Here is a 17,531-nt window from a genome sequence, read left to right on the forward strand (position 1 = left end):
AACTTGTGTACGGAGGTAGCTGGTCGGGGTGAACTCAGTGGCATGTTGGTCCTGTTGCCACACTATCTCTAAACTAAACTCAACTAAAATGGTTTACAAAACACTACTCAAATGTGCAATTCTTCAGTGTTCAAAACACTTCCATTAGTAGCAAGGACAGCAGAAAAAAACAAAGCAACATCAATGTTCAGTACCTGTATCACTACTTTTCCCCACTCCCATTAGGCAAAAGGTATAGAAGACATTTCAGGTCATGACCCTTCTTCAGAGGAGAGGGATTCTAGAGATATTGTAAGGCAAAGTGTGAAAACAACAGATCAAAGCAGATGATGACCATGGCAGAGGCGAGTGTTGGTAGAAAGAAATTGGCTGGTTCTGAGATCGAGGAAGAAATAAGAGGGGGTTAAGCCCTTCCTGATGGGGGATGGAGGTGTAGTGACTGAACATCCATAGTGCAGATGAGCTGCAGTCTGGCCTCCGTGCAGTAGATTTATATTTCGCTTAGCAAGCTTTCAACCCAGCAATATATTGATTTCTCTAACTTTAAGTAGCCCTTGCTTTCTCTCTCCCTCCCCAGTTCTAGTTCTCCCACTGGGTTCACTGTCCTCCTGATTAATCTGAGTGATTGTATGCCTTGTTGTCACCTTCCTCATCCAGCATTTTGTGTCTTTGGTTTAAATCAGCATCTGCAGTCCCATCCTACACACTTGTTTGAACCAATAACAGGTTGACTAGCATATAGCCCCCCCATTTTTTTTAACTCACTCTTACAATTCCCAGACACATCTCCAGAATCTAAGGGTTTTTAAGGTGATCTACTACCTTAATAGCCACTTAGTAGGATTCAAGGAAGTAAATCACCCAGGCCAAGGCATTTGTACATCTTTAGCCCCTCTTGTTCACCCAAGTGCGAGGTCATGCACTTCAGTAAGAATCAGAATGCAGCTTATCTAAATGGAGATTCTATCCAATTTGGATTTTTGTTCAAAATAATCTGTTTATTTTCAGGTCAGAATTGGCCAAAATCAAAGCATTCAAAACCAGTAAGATTCTACCTGCTAAATTTACTTGCCAACAGAAGATCCATAACAAAAGTATTACAGCTGATAAGTTTATTTTGGTCATGTGCTGTGATCACTATCTTTTTATGATGACTCCTTCAGACATGTATTTCAGATTCAGACAGAACAGTTTTATTATTCTTCCGATGTAGAAACATTAAATAGCTTTTGAATCTATGTTATGAAGACAATACATCTGAAGACATTCCATACAAGTTACAATAAAGCCAGATGATTGTTACAGCATTACGAGTGTTCCTCAGCCAACTTCTGTGCCTTGGCAACTGCTTCTTCAATAGCTCCAACCATGTAGAAGGATTGCTCGGGCAAATTATCATATTCACCTGCAAATGGGCGAAGCAAAGTGTGAAAAGGAAAGCTCGTAACAAGTATTTACACCACAGTAATGAGGCAAACAACTAAAAATGTAATTCAAACAAGCAAAGCGGTTACCTTTCAGGATATCCTGAAATCCCTTAATGGTCTCTTTGAGGGGCACAAGTTTCCCCAGATGTCCAGTGAACACCTCAGCAACCTGGAAAGGCTGAGAAAGGAAACGCTGGATCTTACGAGCACGAGCCACAGTCAACCTGTCTTCCTCAGACAACTCATCCATGCCCAGGATGGCAATGATATCCTGCAGAGACTTGTAGTCCTGAAGATAAACAAATACTGCTTTTAGTTTACTTCATGTCAAGGAAATAAACACTGTACTATCACTTTAATGAGGAAGAACTAATGTTATGAAGATACAACATTCATTAAAAAGCAAATAAAAACACACAGAAGTAAAATGAATGCTGCAAATAGTCAGATCAGGTAGAATAAAACACAATATATGTTGATGAATAATTGGTTTGAAGGGGAGTATTATTGTTTACCCATCAGCTTCTGATCTCTGTAGGGAAATTCTGATTAATGCATCTCACTAAGTTATTGCATGCAGGCTAGGAATTAACTATCATAAGAAATCTTAAGACCTTAACAGAAGTGTTGAACTAATCATGCCATCTAACACAGCCCTCGTCAAATACCATTACTGGAGAAATAAAATATGCAACATTAATTCAAGAATGTTTCTTAGTGACATTTAAAACCAAAGGGAGATTCTACGTTTGGCATTACCAATGCAGCTAAATTAATGTAATCTCTTTTTACATCTCAATCACAAAAAAGTGGAATATTAGGTTAGGTTGAAATCCAGCTTTGACAGCTTTTTACACCAGTTAGTCACAAGGCATTCCCTACCTTGCTGTCTGTCCAGTACTACAGCTCCACAACGTAGCTAACACAGATGCAAAAATCTGTCACAGACCCTGCTACCCCCTCCCTTGTTTCTCACATCCACCAGGAATAGACCTCACCCGCTCTTGGGGATTACCAGCACAACTAAGACATAAGAAATTGCCCTGCTTCAAATTATCCCAGCATCCCCCCCCCCCCCCTGAATTTTCTACTTTCCATATCCCTTTAGTATAGTTTGGAAATACAGCGTGGAGACAGGCCATTCGGCCCATTGAATGCGCGCCGAACAGTGATCCCGCACATTAAGACTATCTTACGCACATTAGGGACAATTCACAATTTTACCAAGCCAATTAGCCTACAAACCTGTACGTCTTTGGAGTGTGGGAGGAACCGGAGCTCCCAGGGATCACCCACGCAGGACACAGGGAGAACGTACAAACTCCTCACAGGCAGCACCTGTAGTCAGGATCGAACCCACGTCTCTGATGCTGTAAGGCAGCAACTCTACCGCTGCGCGACCATTTTTCATGTCTGAAGTTGAGAAAAATGATTTTAGGACCAGTCACCCTTTAGTGCTGGAAAGGACCCACTCTTGCTCCGGATACTGAATGCCCTGGCATTCTCTCCAACTTTATTTGCCAAGGATAATTCCTGGCTGCTTCCCCCATCTAATTTCTTAAATTATCACCTACTATATTCCTCAAAAGATGCCATTAATCTGCCTTGTCTCCTTACTTTCCACTGATCAAATATTCTTTGTCACTCAAATATCAAACAAAACCAATACTTCCATGACCGTTTCAAATTAATCTGACCCAACTAGAGATAAGAGACAGCAGATGCTAGATCAAGCAAAAACTGGAACTCATGAGTTGCAGGCACCCTTCGTCAGCTTCAAGGGTCCCAATGCAAAATCATCTGTCCATTTCCCTTTACAGATGCTGCCAGGTCATGTTCCTCTAGCAGTTTTCAGCCCATTTAACCAGATCTAAACTCCAAAATCAAACTGGCCAATATTACCAGTAAAATTTAAATTGTTTCTTCAGAGAAAAGGACACCAACCTGCAGGATTTTCTGCACTCCACGAGCCACTTCATAGTGTTCATTTCCTACAATGTTGGGATCCATGATACGTGAAGTCGAATCCAGAGGGTCCACAGCTGGGTAAATGCCCAGTTCAGCAATCGCACGTGACAGCACAGTTGTGGCATCCAAATGGGCAAAGGTTGTAGCAGGGGCAGGGTCAGTCAAGTCATCAGCTGGCACATAGATAGCCTGCAAGAACACAACAGCCAGGCTGTATGAAGCTTAATTTACTGGAGGGAAAAAAAAGTCCTGGTATCTACAAAACCACCTCAGATTAGTTATATTTTGCTTCATTACGCTCAGTAGAACGAAAGTCAATTTTCCATCATCATGGGGAATTGATGAGATAGATCAGGTGTTCACTGGTTTTATAGCTACCTGCACTGATGTGATCGACCCTTTCTTTGTGGTGGTGATCCGTTCTTGCATGGTACCCATGTCAGTCGCCAGAGTTGGCTGATAGCCGACAGCAGAAGGAATACGTCCAAGCAGAGCAGATACCTACACAGCACAAGAGAACATGGTACTACTTGCTCAAACACCACTCAAAAGCTGTAAAGTATGTTACAATAAAACATCTCTTGCTAGCGACTAGTAGCAGGCTTACCTCTGAACCGGCCTGAGTAAACCTAAAGATGTTGTCAATGAACAACAACACATCCTGACCTTCCTGATCACGGAAATATTCAGCCACTGTTAGCCCAGACAGTGCCACTCTAGCACGGGCACCAGGCGGCTCGTTCATCTGCCCATACACCAGCGCTACCTAATGGGAACAGGAAAAGTGAGGCACAGACTTGCATGACTATCAAAGAAATCAAAACCACAAGATTTTACGGTAAGTTTGTACTCTGTTACGGTTCTGGCCATTCAGCAAAACAATATTCAACACGAGCCCCCACCTCATCTCTTGCTAGCTAATACATAATTCTCTTCCTTGTATCATGTACCCTCGACCCATATTCCTTTAATCTCAAGTTCAACCCTACACGTCCATAACACAAGCCCTATCTGTGCATGCGTCATGAAATGCTAGAAGTCAAAGTGCTGTAGTTTTGCTTTTTCTCCACAAATTTAGAGCAAATTTGCATTCCAACGCTCAGATGTATTTGGTGGTGATTTATGAATTCCATAAGGGTCTTCTTCTGTTACTGGAACTATGGTGTCACTTGTACTTAGAAATAGTTCCTATAGTTCCTTAATTTAAGAGCATCTATATTAATGGTAAAAGCATGACTTTAATCTCTACCCCACTAGCCACTCTATTTCCTCTATCTCTTAATAACGTTCAGATCCAATTCAGAAGGGCAAGGAACATCTCATGTTGCAATTTGACACTTTATAGCATTCTAGACCAAAGTTTCCAGTTATTTATGCTATTTGCCTCACTTTAAACCCCCTTCTTCCTTGCACTATTTTATTACACTTACCTCCACACGTTCATAGTACTTTCCACACATCAGGTTTTAACATATCTCAAGTATTCAGTTTTGATGAGACATTAAACATTTTCAACTTCACACGAGCTGCACTAACTGTATTTCCAGAAGGCCCTACATTTTTTAAGATTTTTCAGCAGCACTTAGTTTTTGGGTATCCATAAAGCTCTGGTAGACATCTCCATTTTGATACCCATGCAGGAAGCCTGAAAGCAAAGGACAGTTATGACTCAACATGTTAGTACAACTGTGAACCGGATTACCTTGGACGTCGCGTCCTTCAGATTGATGACACCGGACTCAATCATTTCATGGTACAAATCGTTTCCTTCACGGGTACGTTCCCCCACTCCAGCAAACACAGAGTAACCACCATGGGCTTTGGCCACGTTGTTAATGAGTTCCATGATCAGTACGGTCTTCCCGACACCAGCACCGCCAAAGAGACCTAGGGAGGGACAGTGGTAGGCCCAAGACTATACTAATTTTTTGCAGCAAAATACAAGTCACATTACTTTATTTATTTATTCTATTAGAAGTACAATAGTGGTACCTTTTTACAGGTGCCAAATATATGTTAACATAATACATTCTCTGTACAACTTCATTTTTTATTTTTTTTAAAGAGAGAAATAAGAAAGAAAGAGATAGTAAAGAATAGAGAAAAGTGTAGTGTGTAAATAAAAAGGGAAAAGAGATAATGAGCAACAGAAATAAGCAAGAAGAGAGCAGGAGGGAGATTTTCAAATAGACGGAAGGAGATGCGTTTTTATATTGTTGATCATCTTTCACCCATACCATTTGCAGCAAAATACAAGTTATATTACTTGTCTAGGTTCATTTTAAATTATGAAGCCTTATAAATCCAAAATAAACTAAGATTATTTGTTCCAATGTAATTAACTGGGTTCCTAAATCCTATGGATTAATACTCCAGGCACACTTATTATTGCAGACCCGGAGTGCTAATGCAAACAAGAAACAGGGCTATCAGCATTTCACTTAATGTATTTAGTTATATGCACATACATGCTAGTAACTCCTTGCATCCTTGTATGCAATGTTTAAATAGTAATTAGGTCAATTAAAAAAATTAGCAGACCAAAATAACTAAAAGCTTCTCAGAAATAAACCTTTCCAGAGCATGAGATATTACACCAGCTGGGTAACAGCAAGAGTTTGAATGGAACTCCAGAACTTGGAGTTGAACGTAGTCAATAAAAACTGATTTAAAACTGGGGTGATCCAAAGGCCATGCAAAGGAAGGGCACAGATTTCAGGGGATTGCAGGTTTGGAGAAGACTCCAACATTTTAAAAAAGTAAAAATTGAGCCCAAAAGTGAGGCTACATTTTCAGACCATACTTACCAATTTTTCCACCTTTGGCATAGGGAGCCAACAGGTCCACAACTTTGATGCCAGTCACCAAGATCTCCTGCTCAACACTCATCTCCACAAATGCAGGAGCTTCAGCATGAATTGCAGCATATCTACGAGTCAAAAATGTCTATGAAACCCATCCACTGAATTAAAAACAGAATACACACCAATATAAACGAGTGAGAAAAAAGAAATGCAAATGCCGGTTTATACCAAAGATAGACACAAAATGCCAGAGTAACTCAGCATCCCTGGAGAACATGGACAGGTGACGATTCAGGTCAGAACCCTTTTCAGACTGATGTGGGGAAGGGAGAAGAGAGAAAAGAAGAGCAGAGCATGACTGGCAATAGGTGAACACAGGTGATTTGATAGGCAGACTGAAGGGTACCGACCCTAAACGTCACCTATCCACGTTCACCAGATGCTCCAGACCAGCTGAGTTACTCCAAACCTTTATGTCAATCTTTAATATAAACCAGTGGATGGATTAACACAATCATTCCAAATGAAAAACATCCAGTCACTTGCACTTATCTTTCATGTTGCTTCTTGGGCAATTAACTTTTGTACTATAACTAGATTTCAGATTTCATTTTAGTGTAGTCAGCCATTGTGGGGAATGATAACAGACAATGAACAAGTTTTAAACCTGGCTTCACAAAGCAAGTGAAACCCAAAATACAGAACAAGGCACCAGTGCAATTTACTCAATCACTTGGGACAATTTAATGTTCAATTTAATGCCAGTAATCAAAGTGAACTATTCGCTAGCTCTAAGCCAGACTGAGATGTTAAGTGAGTAGACAAGGACAATTTCTGGCATGCAAAGTTAAAATTCAAAATTGGGTTCAGCTTTAGTTCTTGGAGTAGTTAGTCCATCTTTAACAAAAAACATGCATTAATATATATGTTCTGCACCTGGATTCACACAAATCTAAATTGAAATTAAAGGACAAAGCCAGAGACAGTCACAAGCACATAGGGTGATTTCACGAAAGGTCACTGGAGCGTAGATCCGCACCCACGTGACCGCAAAATTTAACTGGGGGACAAGCGTCGCTTCCGGTACATGTTAGTGAATGGGAAAACACGCACTTTCACACCCATTAAAAACATCGAAAACGGCCAGTTTTTGAGCTGCAATTAACTACCAGTCGGGGTGACCGTGAGGCACAGCTACCTAAATTTACAGTAAAAAAATAGATAGAAACTAAGGTAAATTCAAGAGGGAGCTGAAGGTGCAAAAACAGCGGAAGTTGATAGCGGACATTTGTCATGGAGATTTAAAGATCTAAAATATCGGGAATTATCACGTTTGCTCGCTGCATTTCATCAAAAGTAAGGCATTATTGGCTTTGTTATCTTTATTTATTTGTTAGATGAAAAGTATTAAAAGTTAGAAATCCTTCAGTAAAATTGCAAAATCGCCCATTGTTCTCAGGTGGGTTTTAACATGCAAAATGAAAACGCTTCTGAAGCTCCATTTACCATTTAAATAATCGTAAACTCTCAATGCGTTTGGAAATAAATTTTACTCAGATGCAAGCTAAGGAATGGGATAATTGTCAGCTGTTAGTTGGACAAAATCAGGAGATTTTATTATTTGCCAAAATATATTTCTCAATGTAGTGCCCACTGTGATTGCAAGGCAGGGCTTGGGGAAGTTTGTACTCACATTGCGACATAAATAAATAAGTAGTTTGGGTGATTGTGCAGGCTTTAAACAAGAAACATTGAGAAATATATATATTTTTTTAAACTGTAAATTTAGGTAGCTGTGCCTCACGGTCACCCCGACTGGTAGTTAATTGCAGCTCAAAAACTGTGCCGTTTTCGATGTTTTTAACGGGTGTGAAAGTGCGTGTTTTCCCATTCACTAACATGTACCGGAAGTGACGCTTGTCCCCCAGTTAAATTTTGCGGTCACGTGGGTGCGGATCTACGCTCCAGTGACCTTTCGTGAAATCACCCTATACACCAGCATAAGCCTACTTACTGCTTTGTGGTGATTGGCCCCCTCTCATCAATGGGAGCACCAATGACATTCATAATTCGGCCGAGAGTTTCTGGCCCGACTGGAATCCTGATGGGCGCGCCCGTGTCGAGAACCTGTTGCCCACGCACCAACCCCTCAGTGCCATCCATAGCGATTGTCCGCACTGTGCTCTCACCTACAGAGAGTGAAGTCTGTTAGTCACAACATAGGGAAAATCTGATTTGATTCTATGTGGTTTTCTCTCTCAGATAGTAATTTGTCTTCAGACATTTCAGAAGAACGAAAGTCAATGATCTCTCCTCACTGAGTTCCAACATGAATAGTTTAAACCAAGCCATGCTCACCAAGATGCTGGGCCACTTCCAGCACCAGCCTGCTCTCGCGACCCAACACATCCAGAGCGTTCAGGATTGGGGGAAGCCCTTCATCAAACTTGACATCCACAACCGCTCCAATAACTGCAACAATCCGCCCCTTCGGCAGGCCTGCCTTGGCGGATGGATTTGCTTGAGCGACATAGTTTCGTCCTGTAGTGGATAATAAAATGCAAAACACCAGGCTTAGCAATCATTCCACATTTTAGAAAACTGCAGATAGCCACATGAACCAAACCTTGAACTACATCATACATAGGGCAGTACCACACAAGAATAGGCCCTTTGACCTACAATGTCCACAGCAAAACATATGCCAAGTCAAACTAATCCCCTCTGCCAGCACATGACTAACATCCTTCCATTTCCTGCATATCCATGTGCCTGTGTAAAAGGTGTCAAAAGCAGACAAATCCTAGAGCGCTTGTGTATTCACCCCTCCCTTTCAACTGACTGGAAAATTGCAATATGGTGTTAACAAAAAATAGAAATAAATGTCTGGGTATTAATAGAAGCAATAACCAAGTTCTTGACTGAAATGTCACCTACTCGTTTTCTCCAGATGCTGTCGGACCCGCTGAGTTACTGCAATTTTTTGAGGCCGTCTTCGGTTGAAACCAGCATATGCAGTTCCTTCCCACACATCCAGGTCTGGAATATCTTCCCATCTACTAATGCTAAATGCCAAAGGATGCCAGATAATCAGCAACTTGCTGAATTAAAAAAAAACTTGTTAGCCTCGCTGACTAAAAGGATGGCCATTCCCCCATCCTTTTTGTCCAATATCTTTGCCACCTAGAGAGTCAAGTCTCACTTTCTTATTTTGAAAGTGTCCACAGCCCAATAATGCACATCAAAAATAGTTCATTACCCAATTTCCTCCCGACTGTAAAATACCTTCCAGTCTAAAGCTCTGTTCTGTTTGCCTGTTAAAACCCATGACCTTCTGCAAAGGCACGATATGCAGAGTACTGCCCTGCCGACTACAAATTCAGAAAGATGGGCCCACTCTTGCACTTCACCCAAAAAGCAACTAATGGAATGGTTTCTGGAGCAGGAGAACGGGGCTAACAGCAATAATAAAGACCTGGCACATACTGAGGGCCAAATGGCGTCCTGTGCATTCACGATTATGCAGATACTGCTTGCTCTTTAGCCGATAGTTAATTTTATTCTGGGTTTCTATCCGGTTGTCATGGGAAGGTTACCTCATAAAATTTAGGATTTGCTTTCCACAATATAACAGACAAGCGAAGATTACAATACGCAAATGCCACACACACACACACAGTACGAAAAATAATGGTCAGATCTGATCACTAGCAAATGTTTGTGGACAAGAGGTCGAACTGTGAGGTTGAGGTCACAATCTGTTGGCTCCTAAGGTGAGAGGCCCGAGCATGGGGACGGCAGAGAAGCCCGGCCCGGCCCCGGCACACAGCGACTGCGGGCTGAGTAAGGGAAGAGGAGAGGCCGGGGCTGCGGCCTCCACCGCTCCAGGCCTCGGAGCCGAGGACGGGCAGAGGTCAAAGTTACCGCGCCTCCTCCCTCCTCCTCCAGCAGCTGCACCGAGGCCCGGGCCCTACCCGCGGAGCTCCCGTCGGCTGCGGCCCGGGCGGGGGGGATGGGGGTGACCCGGGCGTCCCGCCCGCTACCCGGCCAGTCCGGAGCCCGATTCCCGAGGCCGCACAGTCCGCCCCCGCCCGCCGTAGGTAGCGAGTCGTGGGTAGCGCGGTGCGGTGCGGTACGTACGCGAGTGTAGGCCGGCGGCGGCAGCAGGGAGGGGGTGGCCGGGCCGCAGGGCCTGCAGTGCGCTCCGGCTGCACCGGGCAACAGCTCCCAACATGGCGGAATCAGACGCGGCCAAGGACAAGACGGGGCGCGGAGCTGCCGACGTCTATATATATCAACCCTGGGGAACGCCAGTGCGCAGGCGCCCGCGCTGCCCGCTGGGACGTGTAGTCCAAATGCCCCGTATTCCCAGGCTAACCCACATTGGGAGACTACAACTCCCAGAGGACCGCGCGGCCCTGTATTCCAGGTTAATCCGCAGGGCGGGTGACTACAACTCCCAGAGGACCGCGCGGCCCTGTATTCCCAGGTTCCCCCGCAGGGCGGTGGACTACATCTCCCAGAGGACCGCGCGGCCTCGTATTCCCAGGCTAACCCACATTGGGAGACTACAACTCCCAGAGGACCGCGCGGCCCTGTATTCCAGGTTAATCCGCAGGGCGGGTGACTACAACTCCCAGAGGACCGCGCGGCCCTGTATTCCCAGGTTAACCCGCAGGGCGGGGGACTACAACTCCCAGACAACCGCGTGGCAACGCTGTGAACATCGGTGTAGGAAGGAATTGCAGATGATGCTTTGAACCGAAGTTAGCACAAAGTGCTGGAGTAACTCAGTGGACCAGGCAGCATTGGTGGAGATCATGGATAGGTAACATTTCAGGTCAGGAGCCTTCTTCAGAGATTTCATTTCTTCTAAGAGTCAAGAATGTTTAATTGTCATATGAATTGACAACAGAACAATGAAATTCTTACCTGCTGCACCATTGCAGGCCTGGAGTACAGCATTCATAGATTACAATATAAATAGCAAAATATCAAAACATTAAATTAATAGATAAATGTTTGGTTTAGAGATACTCCATGGAAACAGGCCCATCGGCCCACTGAGTCATGCTGACCATTGATCACCATTCACAGTAGTTATATGTTCATTGTCCCTACACACTAGGGACAATTTATAGAGGCCAATTAACTTACTGAAAAAGGATCCCGATCCAAATGTCACCCATTCTTTTTCTCCCTGATGCTGACTGGCCTGCTGAGTTACTCCAGCATTTTGTATTTATCCTTGTTATAAATCACAATCAGCAGTTCCTTGTTTCTTCTAACCTACAAACCCACACATCTTGGGATGTGGGAGGAAACTGAAGGAGATCCATGCGGTGACAGGGAGAAAACACTCCACACAAATGGCACCCAGTCAGGATTGAACCCAGGTCTCAGGCGCTGTGAGACCACACCGACACCACTGCCCCACCCTTTTGTCTCCTTTTCACCTCCAGTCATTGTCACTCCACCCATCTTCCAATCAACCACCTGTCTCCACCTACCACTTGCCAGGCTTTGTCCCGCCTCCACCTCTCTTTTCCACCTTTGTGCCCCCCCGCCCCCCCCCCCCCCCACTCCATCATCTGAAGAAGGGTCCTGACCCGAAACATCATCTGTCCATTCCCTCCATAGATTCTGCCTGACCAGCTAAGATCCTCCCAGCTGTGGGGTGAGCTTGTCCCATCGAGTCCGCACTGACCAGCGATCCCTGCACATTAACACTTCCCTACACACACTAGGGACAATTTTTTTTTGCATTTATACCAAGCCAATTAACCTACAAACCTGTACGTCTTTGGAGTGTGGGAGGAAACTGAAGATCTCGGAGAAAACCCACGCTGTCAATCAATCAATCATCAATCAATCAATCAGTTTTATTCGTCACATTGCACATAAAGTGCAAGTGAAATGAATTTGCCAGCAGCGGTACAATGAGAAAGAACACACAAAAACACAATAACATTTTAACACAAACATCCACCACAGCATTCATCACTGTGGTGGAAGGCACAAAATTTGGCCAGTTCTCCTCCATTTCCCCCCGTGGTCGGGTCCTCAACCCTCCGCAGTCACCGCTGCGGGCGTCCAGATGATAAAAGTCAAGGTAAGTCCTGAATCGGTGCCTCCCCCACCGGAGACCGTGGCTTCAGATTTGTGTAGGCCGCAGGCCAGCGGTCGGTGATTTACGGGGAGAACGTACAAACTCCCTTATCTACAGACAACACCCGTAGTCAGGATCGAGCCCGGGTCTCTGGCGCTGTAAGGCAGCAACTCTACCGCTGCGCCACCGTGCCGCTCTATGTACCGCGGACCATAGTACCGTTGTAGACCGAGTTTGTTGTCTCACGGAATGAGCGCCAGGTGGATGAAGCAAATCTTGGTTTGTGTTAGTCTTAAAGCCCTATCCCACGGTACGAGTTCATTCAAAGAGTTCTCCCGAGTTTCTGATTCGAACTCGGAGATTTACGGTAATGGCCGCTCGTCGGTACTCGGGGCACTCGTGGATATTTTTCATCATGTTGAAAAATCTTCACGAGTCTTCCCGAGTACCTGCCGTTAGCGTTACGAGCCGCTAAGAGGCGTCCCGAGCTCCGATGTACCCGCTACGTACATTCTACGAGTTTACCACGAGTTTGATTTCTTTTTTAAACTCGGGAGAGCTTTTGAATGAACTTTTACCATGGGACAGGGCCATTAGTTTCAGTTTAGTTTATTGTGAAGTGTACCGAGTGCTATCCAGTCAGCAGAAAGACAATACATAATTACAATTGAACCATTTATAGTGTGCAGATACATGATAAGGGAATAACGTTTAGTGCAAGGTAAATCCAGCTAAGTCTGATCAAGTCTGATTTTTTGTACCTTCTGATCAAGGACAGTCTGAGGGTCACCAATGAGGTAGATAGTAGTTCAGCACTGCTCTCTGGGTGTGGTAGGATGATTCAGTGTCTGATAACAGCTGGGAAGAAACTGTCCCTGAATCTGGAGGTGTGCGTTTTCACACCTTGTGCCTAATGGGAGAGGGGAGAAGAGGGAGTGATACAGGTCATGAACATTGATGTTGCTTTGTATTTTTCTGCTATCCTTGCTACTAATAGAAGTGTTTTGAATACTTTGAAGAATTCCACATTTGAGTAGTGTTTTGTGAACCATTTTAGTTGAGTTTAGTTTAGAGATACAGTGTGGAAACAGGACTTTCAGGCCAACGAGTTCACGCCGACCAGCTACCTCCGTACACATGTTTTAGACTACACACGAGGAACAATTCACAGAAGCCAATTAAGCAGTCTTCCATCTCCACCTGACCCCCTCCTCTTGGACTCACCCGAACGGCCTCAACCCTCTTTAGACCTCTTCATTTCTAACTGCCGGCATGACATCAGCCATAATGTCTCAGATTTTATCACTTCCGGCTGTCTGCCCACCACAGTTCCCCAGCCCCGCACGGCCCGGTTTTACCTTCTCCCCAAAATCCATAAACACAACTCTCCAGCAGACCCATTGTTTCTGCTTGCTCCTGTCCCACTGATATAATTTCCACATACCTCGACTCCATCCTATCCCCCCCAGTCCAATCCCTCCCGACTTATGACCAAGACTCCTCACATGCCCTTTGTCTCTTTAATGACTTCTGCTTTCCGGGTCCCCACTCCCTCATCTTTACGATGGATGTTCAGTCACTCTACATCTCATCCCCCACCAGGAAGGTCTTAAAGCCCATCGTTTCTTCCTCGACCGCAGAACCAGCCAATTTCCCTCGTCCAACACTCTCCTCCGCTGAGTGGAGCTGGTCCTCACCCTCAACAACATCTCCTTCAACTCCTCCCACTTCCTCCAAATCCAAGGTGTAGCTATGGGCACTCGCGTGGGCCCCAGCTATGCCTGCCTCTTTGTAGGATACGTCGAACAATCCCTGTTCTAGGTGTACTTTGGCCCTATCCCCAAATTCTATCTCTGTTACATTAACGACTGCATCGGTGCTACCTCCTGCACCCATGCTACCTCCTGCACCCATGCTACTTCCTGCACCCATGCAGAACTCATGGACCATTAACTTCACCACCAATTTCAATCCTGCACTCAAATTTACTTGGGCCATCTCCGACACCTCCCTCCCCTTTCTTGATCTCACCGTCACAGGAGATAGACTATTGACTGGTGTCTATTATAAACATACTGACTCCCATAACTATCTAGACTACTCTTCTTCCCACCCTGTCTCCTGTAAAGGCTCTATCCTCTACTCCCAATTCCTCTGTCTACGCCGCATCTGCGTCCAAGATGAGGTGTTCCATACCAAGGCATCGGAGATGTCCTCATTCATTAAGGAACGGGAGTTCCCCTCTTCCATCATAGATGAGGCCCTCACTCGTGTCTCCTCGGTATCCCGCAGCTCCGCTCTTGCTCCCCTTCCCCTCAGTCGCAACAGAGACAGTCCACCTAGTCCTCACCTTTCACCTCATCAGCCGTCGCATACAACAGATAATCCTCCGAAATTTTCGCCACCTCCAACGGGATCTCCCCACTATTCACATCTTCCCATCTCAACCCCTTTCCACCTTCCTCAGAGACAACTCCCTCCGCAACTCCTTGGTTAACATCATCCCTTCCCATCCAAATCACCCCCTTCCCAGATACCTGCATCCCTGCAACAGCAGGAGGTGCAAACCTGTCCCTATACCTCCTCCCTCGACTGTGTCCAGGGACCCCAACAGTCCTTTCAGGTGAGGCAGAGGTTCACTTGCACCTCCTCCAACCTCATCTACTGTATCCATTGTTCAAGGTGTGGATTCTTATACATCGGCGACACCAAATGTAGACAGGGCGATTCTTTTGCTGTACACCTTCGTTCAGTCCGCCTGGACCTACATGATCTCCCGGATGCCAAACACCTTATCATTATCCCCTTAACACTTTATCCCTACCAATTCCCACACTGCCTTTTCTGTCCTGGGCCTCTTCCACTGTCAGAGAAAGGCCAAACGCAAATTGGAGGAACAGCATCTCATATTTGGCTTGGGCAGCTTACACACCTGCGGTATAGAGTCATAGAGTGATACAGTGTGGAAGCAGGCCCTTCAGCACAACTCGCCCACATCAGCCAACAATGTCCCACTTGCCTGCGCTTGGTCCATAACCCTCCAAACCTGTCCTATCCATGTACCTGTCCAACTGTTTCTTAAACGATGGGATAGTCCTGGCCTCAACTACCTCCTCTGGCAGCTTATTCCATACACCCACCACCCTCTGTGTGAAAAAGTTACACCTCGGATTCCTATTAAATCCTACCTATGTCCTCTGGTCCTCAATTCCCCTACTCTGGGCAAAAGACTCTGTGCAAATACACAATCTATTCCTCTCATGATCTTATACACCTCTATAAGATCACCCCTTATCCTCCTGCGCTCGATGGAATAGAGACTCAGTCTCTCCCTTTAGCTCACACCCTCTAGTTCTGGCAACATCCTCGTAAATCTTTTCTGAACCCTTTCAAACTTGACAATATCTTTCCCATAACATGGTGCCCAGAACTGAACGCAATATTCTAAATGCGGTCTCACCAACGTCTTATACAACTGCAACATGACCTCCCAACTTCTATACTCAATACTCTGACTGATGAAGGCCAAAGTGCCAAAATATTTTTTGACCACCTTATCTACCTGCAACATGAACTTCAAGGAACCATGCACCTGTACTCCTAGATCCCTCTGTTCTACAACACTACCCAGAGGCCTACCATTCACTGTGTAGGTCCTGCCCTTGTTAGACAGCCCAAAATGCAACACCTCACACTTCTCTGTATTAAATACTTTCAACCATTCCTCTGCCCACTTGGCCAATTGATCCAGATCCTGCTGCAATCGTTCACAACCATCTTCACTATCTGCAAAACCACTAACTTTTGTATCATCAGCAAACTTGCTAATCTTGCCCTGTATGTTCTCATCCAAATCATTGATGTAGATGACAAACAGTAGCGGGCCCAGCACCGAACCCTGAGGCACACCACTAGTCACAGGCCTCCAGTCGGAGAAGCAACCTTCCACCATCATCCTTGCATGGAGCCAATTTGCTATCCATTCAGCTATCTCTCCATGCAACCTAACCTTCCTGAGCAGCCTATCACGTTGAACCTTGTTGAACGCCTTACTGAAGTCCATGTATACAACATCTACAGCTCTGCCTTCATCAACCTTTTTGGTCACATCTTCATAAATATCAATCAGATTTGTGAGACACAATCTTCCACGTACAAAATCATGCTGACTCCCCCTCATCAGCCTTGCCCATCCAAATGCCTGTATATCCTTTCCCTCAGAATAGTCTCCAGCAACTTTCCAACCTCAGATGTTAAGCTCACCGGCCTATAGTTCCCAGTATTTTCCCTGCAGCCCTTTTTGAATGGAGGCACAACATCTGCCACCCTCCAGTCTTCCGGCACCTCTCCTGTATTTAAGGGCGACTCGTAAATTTCAACCAGGGCTCCCGCAATTTCCTCTCTAGTTTCCCACAATGTCCTCGGATATATCTGATCAGGCCCTGGAGATATTGATTTCTCTAATTTCAAGTAACTCTTGCATCCCCTCTCTCTCTCTCCATCCCTCACCCAAGTCATCGTACTGTGTTCAAAGTCGTGTTGTTGATTCCCATTGTCTATAACTCGTTTTTACCTACCCCACAGCTAACAATGGCCTGTTTCCTTTAGCAATGTTACTCTTTTGCATGTCTTTCATTAATTTGTTCTGTATCTCTCTATATCACCATCTATATCTCTCGTTTCCCTTTCCCCTGACTCTCAGTCTGAAGAAGGGTCTCGACCCGAAACGTCACCCATTCCTTTTTTCCAGAGATACTGTCCGACCCGCTTGAATAGAACGTAGTTCAGATGTAAAATATCGTTCTTCCTTTTAGCTGTGTTACACTTAACTATATACATGTAACCTAACTATATACACACTTAATTATATGCACACTTAACTTTTTTCACACGTAACTATATACACACTTAACAATATACACACTTCACTATATACACACTTCACTATATACACACTTCACTATATACACACTTCACTATATATACACTTCACTATATATACACTTCACTATATACATACTTCACTATATACACACTTCACTATATACACACTTCACTATATACACACTTAACATAGTTTAGTTTAGCGATACAGCGCGGAAACAGGCCCCTCAGCCCACTGGGTCCACGCTGACCAGCAATCCCCGCACACAAACACTATCCTATGCCCACTAGGGACAATTTTTAATTTACCAAGCCAATTAACCTACATACCTGTACGTC

The 17,531-nt window shown here is 44.8% G+C and overlaps 1 protein-coding gene and 1 non-coding gene across 2 annotated transcripts; both read right to left on the reverse strand.

The window, feature by feature from the left end:
* Positions 1–1,097: 1,097 nt before the first annotated feature.
* On the reverse strand, positions 1,098–10,516 carry atp5f1b (ATP synthase F1 subunit beta). Its single transcript, XM_033023671.1, has 10 exons — positions 10,340–10,516; positions 8,558–8,740; positions 8,214–8,388; positions 6,203–6,324; positions 5,098–5,282; positions 4,003–4,161; positions 3,774–3,896; positions 3,372–3,584; positions 1,515–1,716; positions 1,098–1,405 (listed from the first exon to the last, which is right to left on the reverse strand). Exons 1-10 carry the CDS (start codon positions 10,431–10,433, stop codon positions 1,308–1,310), a joined length of 1,554 nt encoding a protein of 517 aa, XP_032879562.1. The 5' UTR covers positions 10,434–10,516; the 3' UTR covers positions 1,098–1,307.
* Positions 3,660–3,732, reverse strand: LOC116975709. Its single transcript, XR_004412712.1, has one exon. It is a non-coding gene; the product is annotated as a small nucleolar RNA SNORD59 (small nucleolar RNA).
* Positions 10,517–17,531: the final 7,015 nt, after the last annotated feature.

The sequence above is a fragment of the Amblyraja radiata genome, chromosome 7, assembly GCF_010909765.2.
Source record: "Amblyraja radiata isolate CabotCenter1 chromosome 7, sAmbRad1.1.pri, whole genome shotgun sequence".
NCBI lineage: Eukaryota > Metazoa > Chordata > Chondrichthyes > Rajiformes > Rajidae > Amblyraja > Amblyraja radiata.

Excerpts from the sequence above, each read along its gene's own strand:
- atp5f1b (XM_033023671.1), bottom strand. The coding sequence starts at position 10,433 with ATGTTGGGAGCTGTTGCCCGGTGCAGCCGGAGCGCACTGCAGGCCCTG. Across the intron at positions 8,389-8,557 it reads GGAAGTGGCCCAGCATCTTG|GTGAGAGCACAGTGCGGACA; the intron begins GTGAGCATGGCT and ends CACTCTCTGTAG. Across the intron at positions 1,717-3,371 it reads GAGTGCAGAAAATCCTGCAG|GACTACAAGTCTCTGCAGGA; the intron begins GTTGGTGTCCTT and ends GTTTATCTTCAG.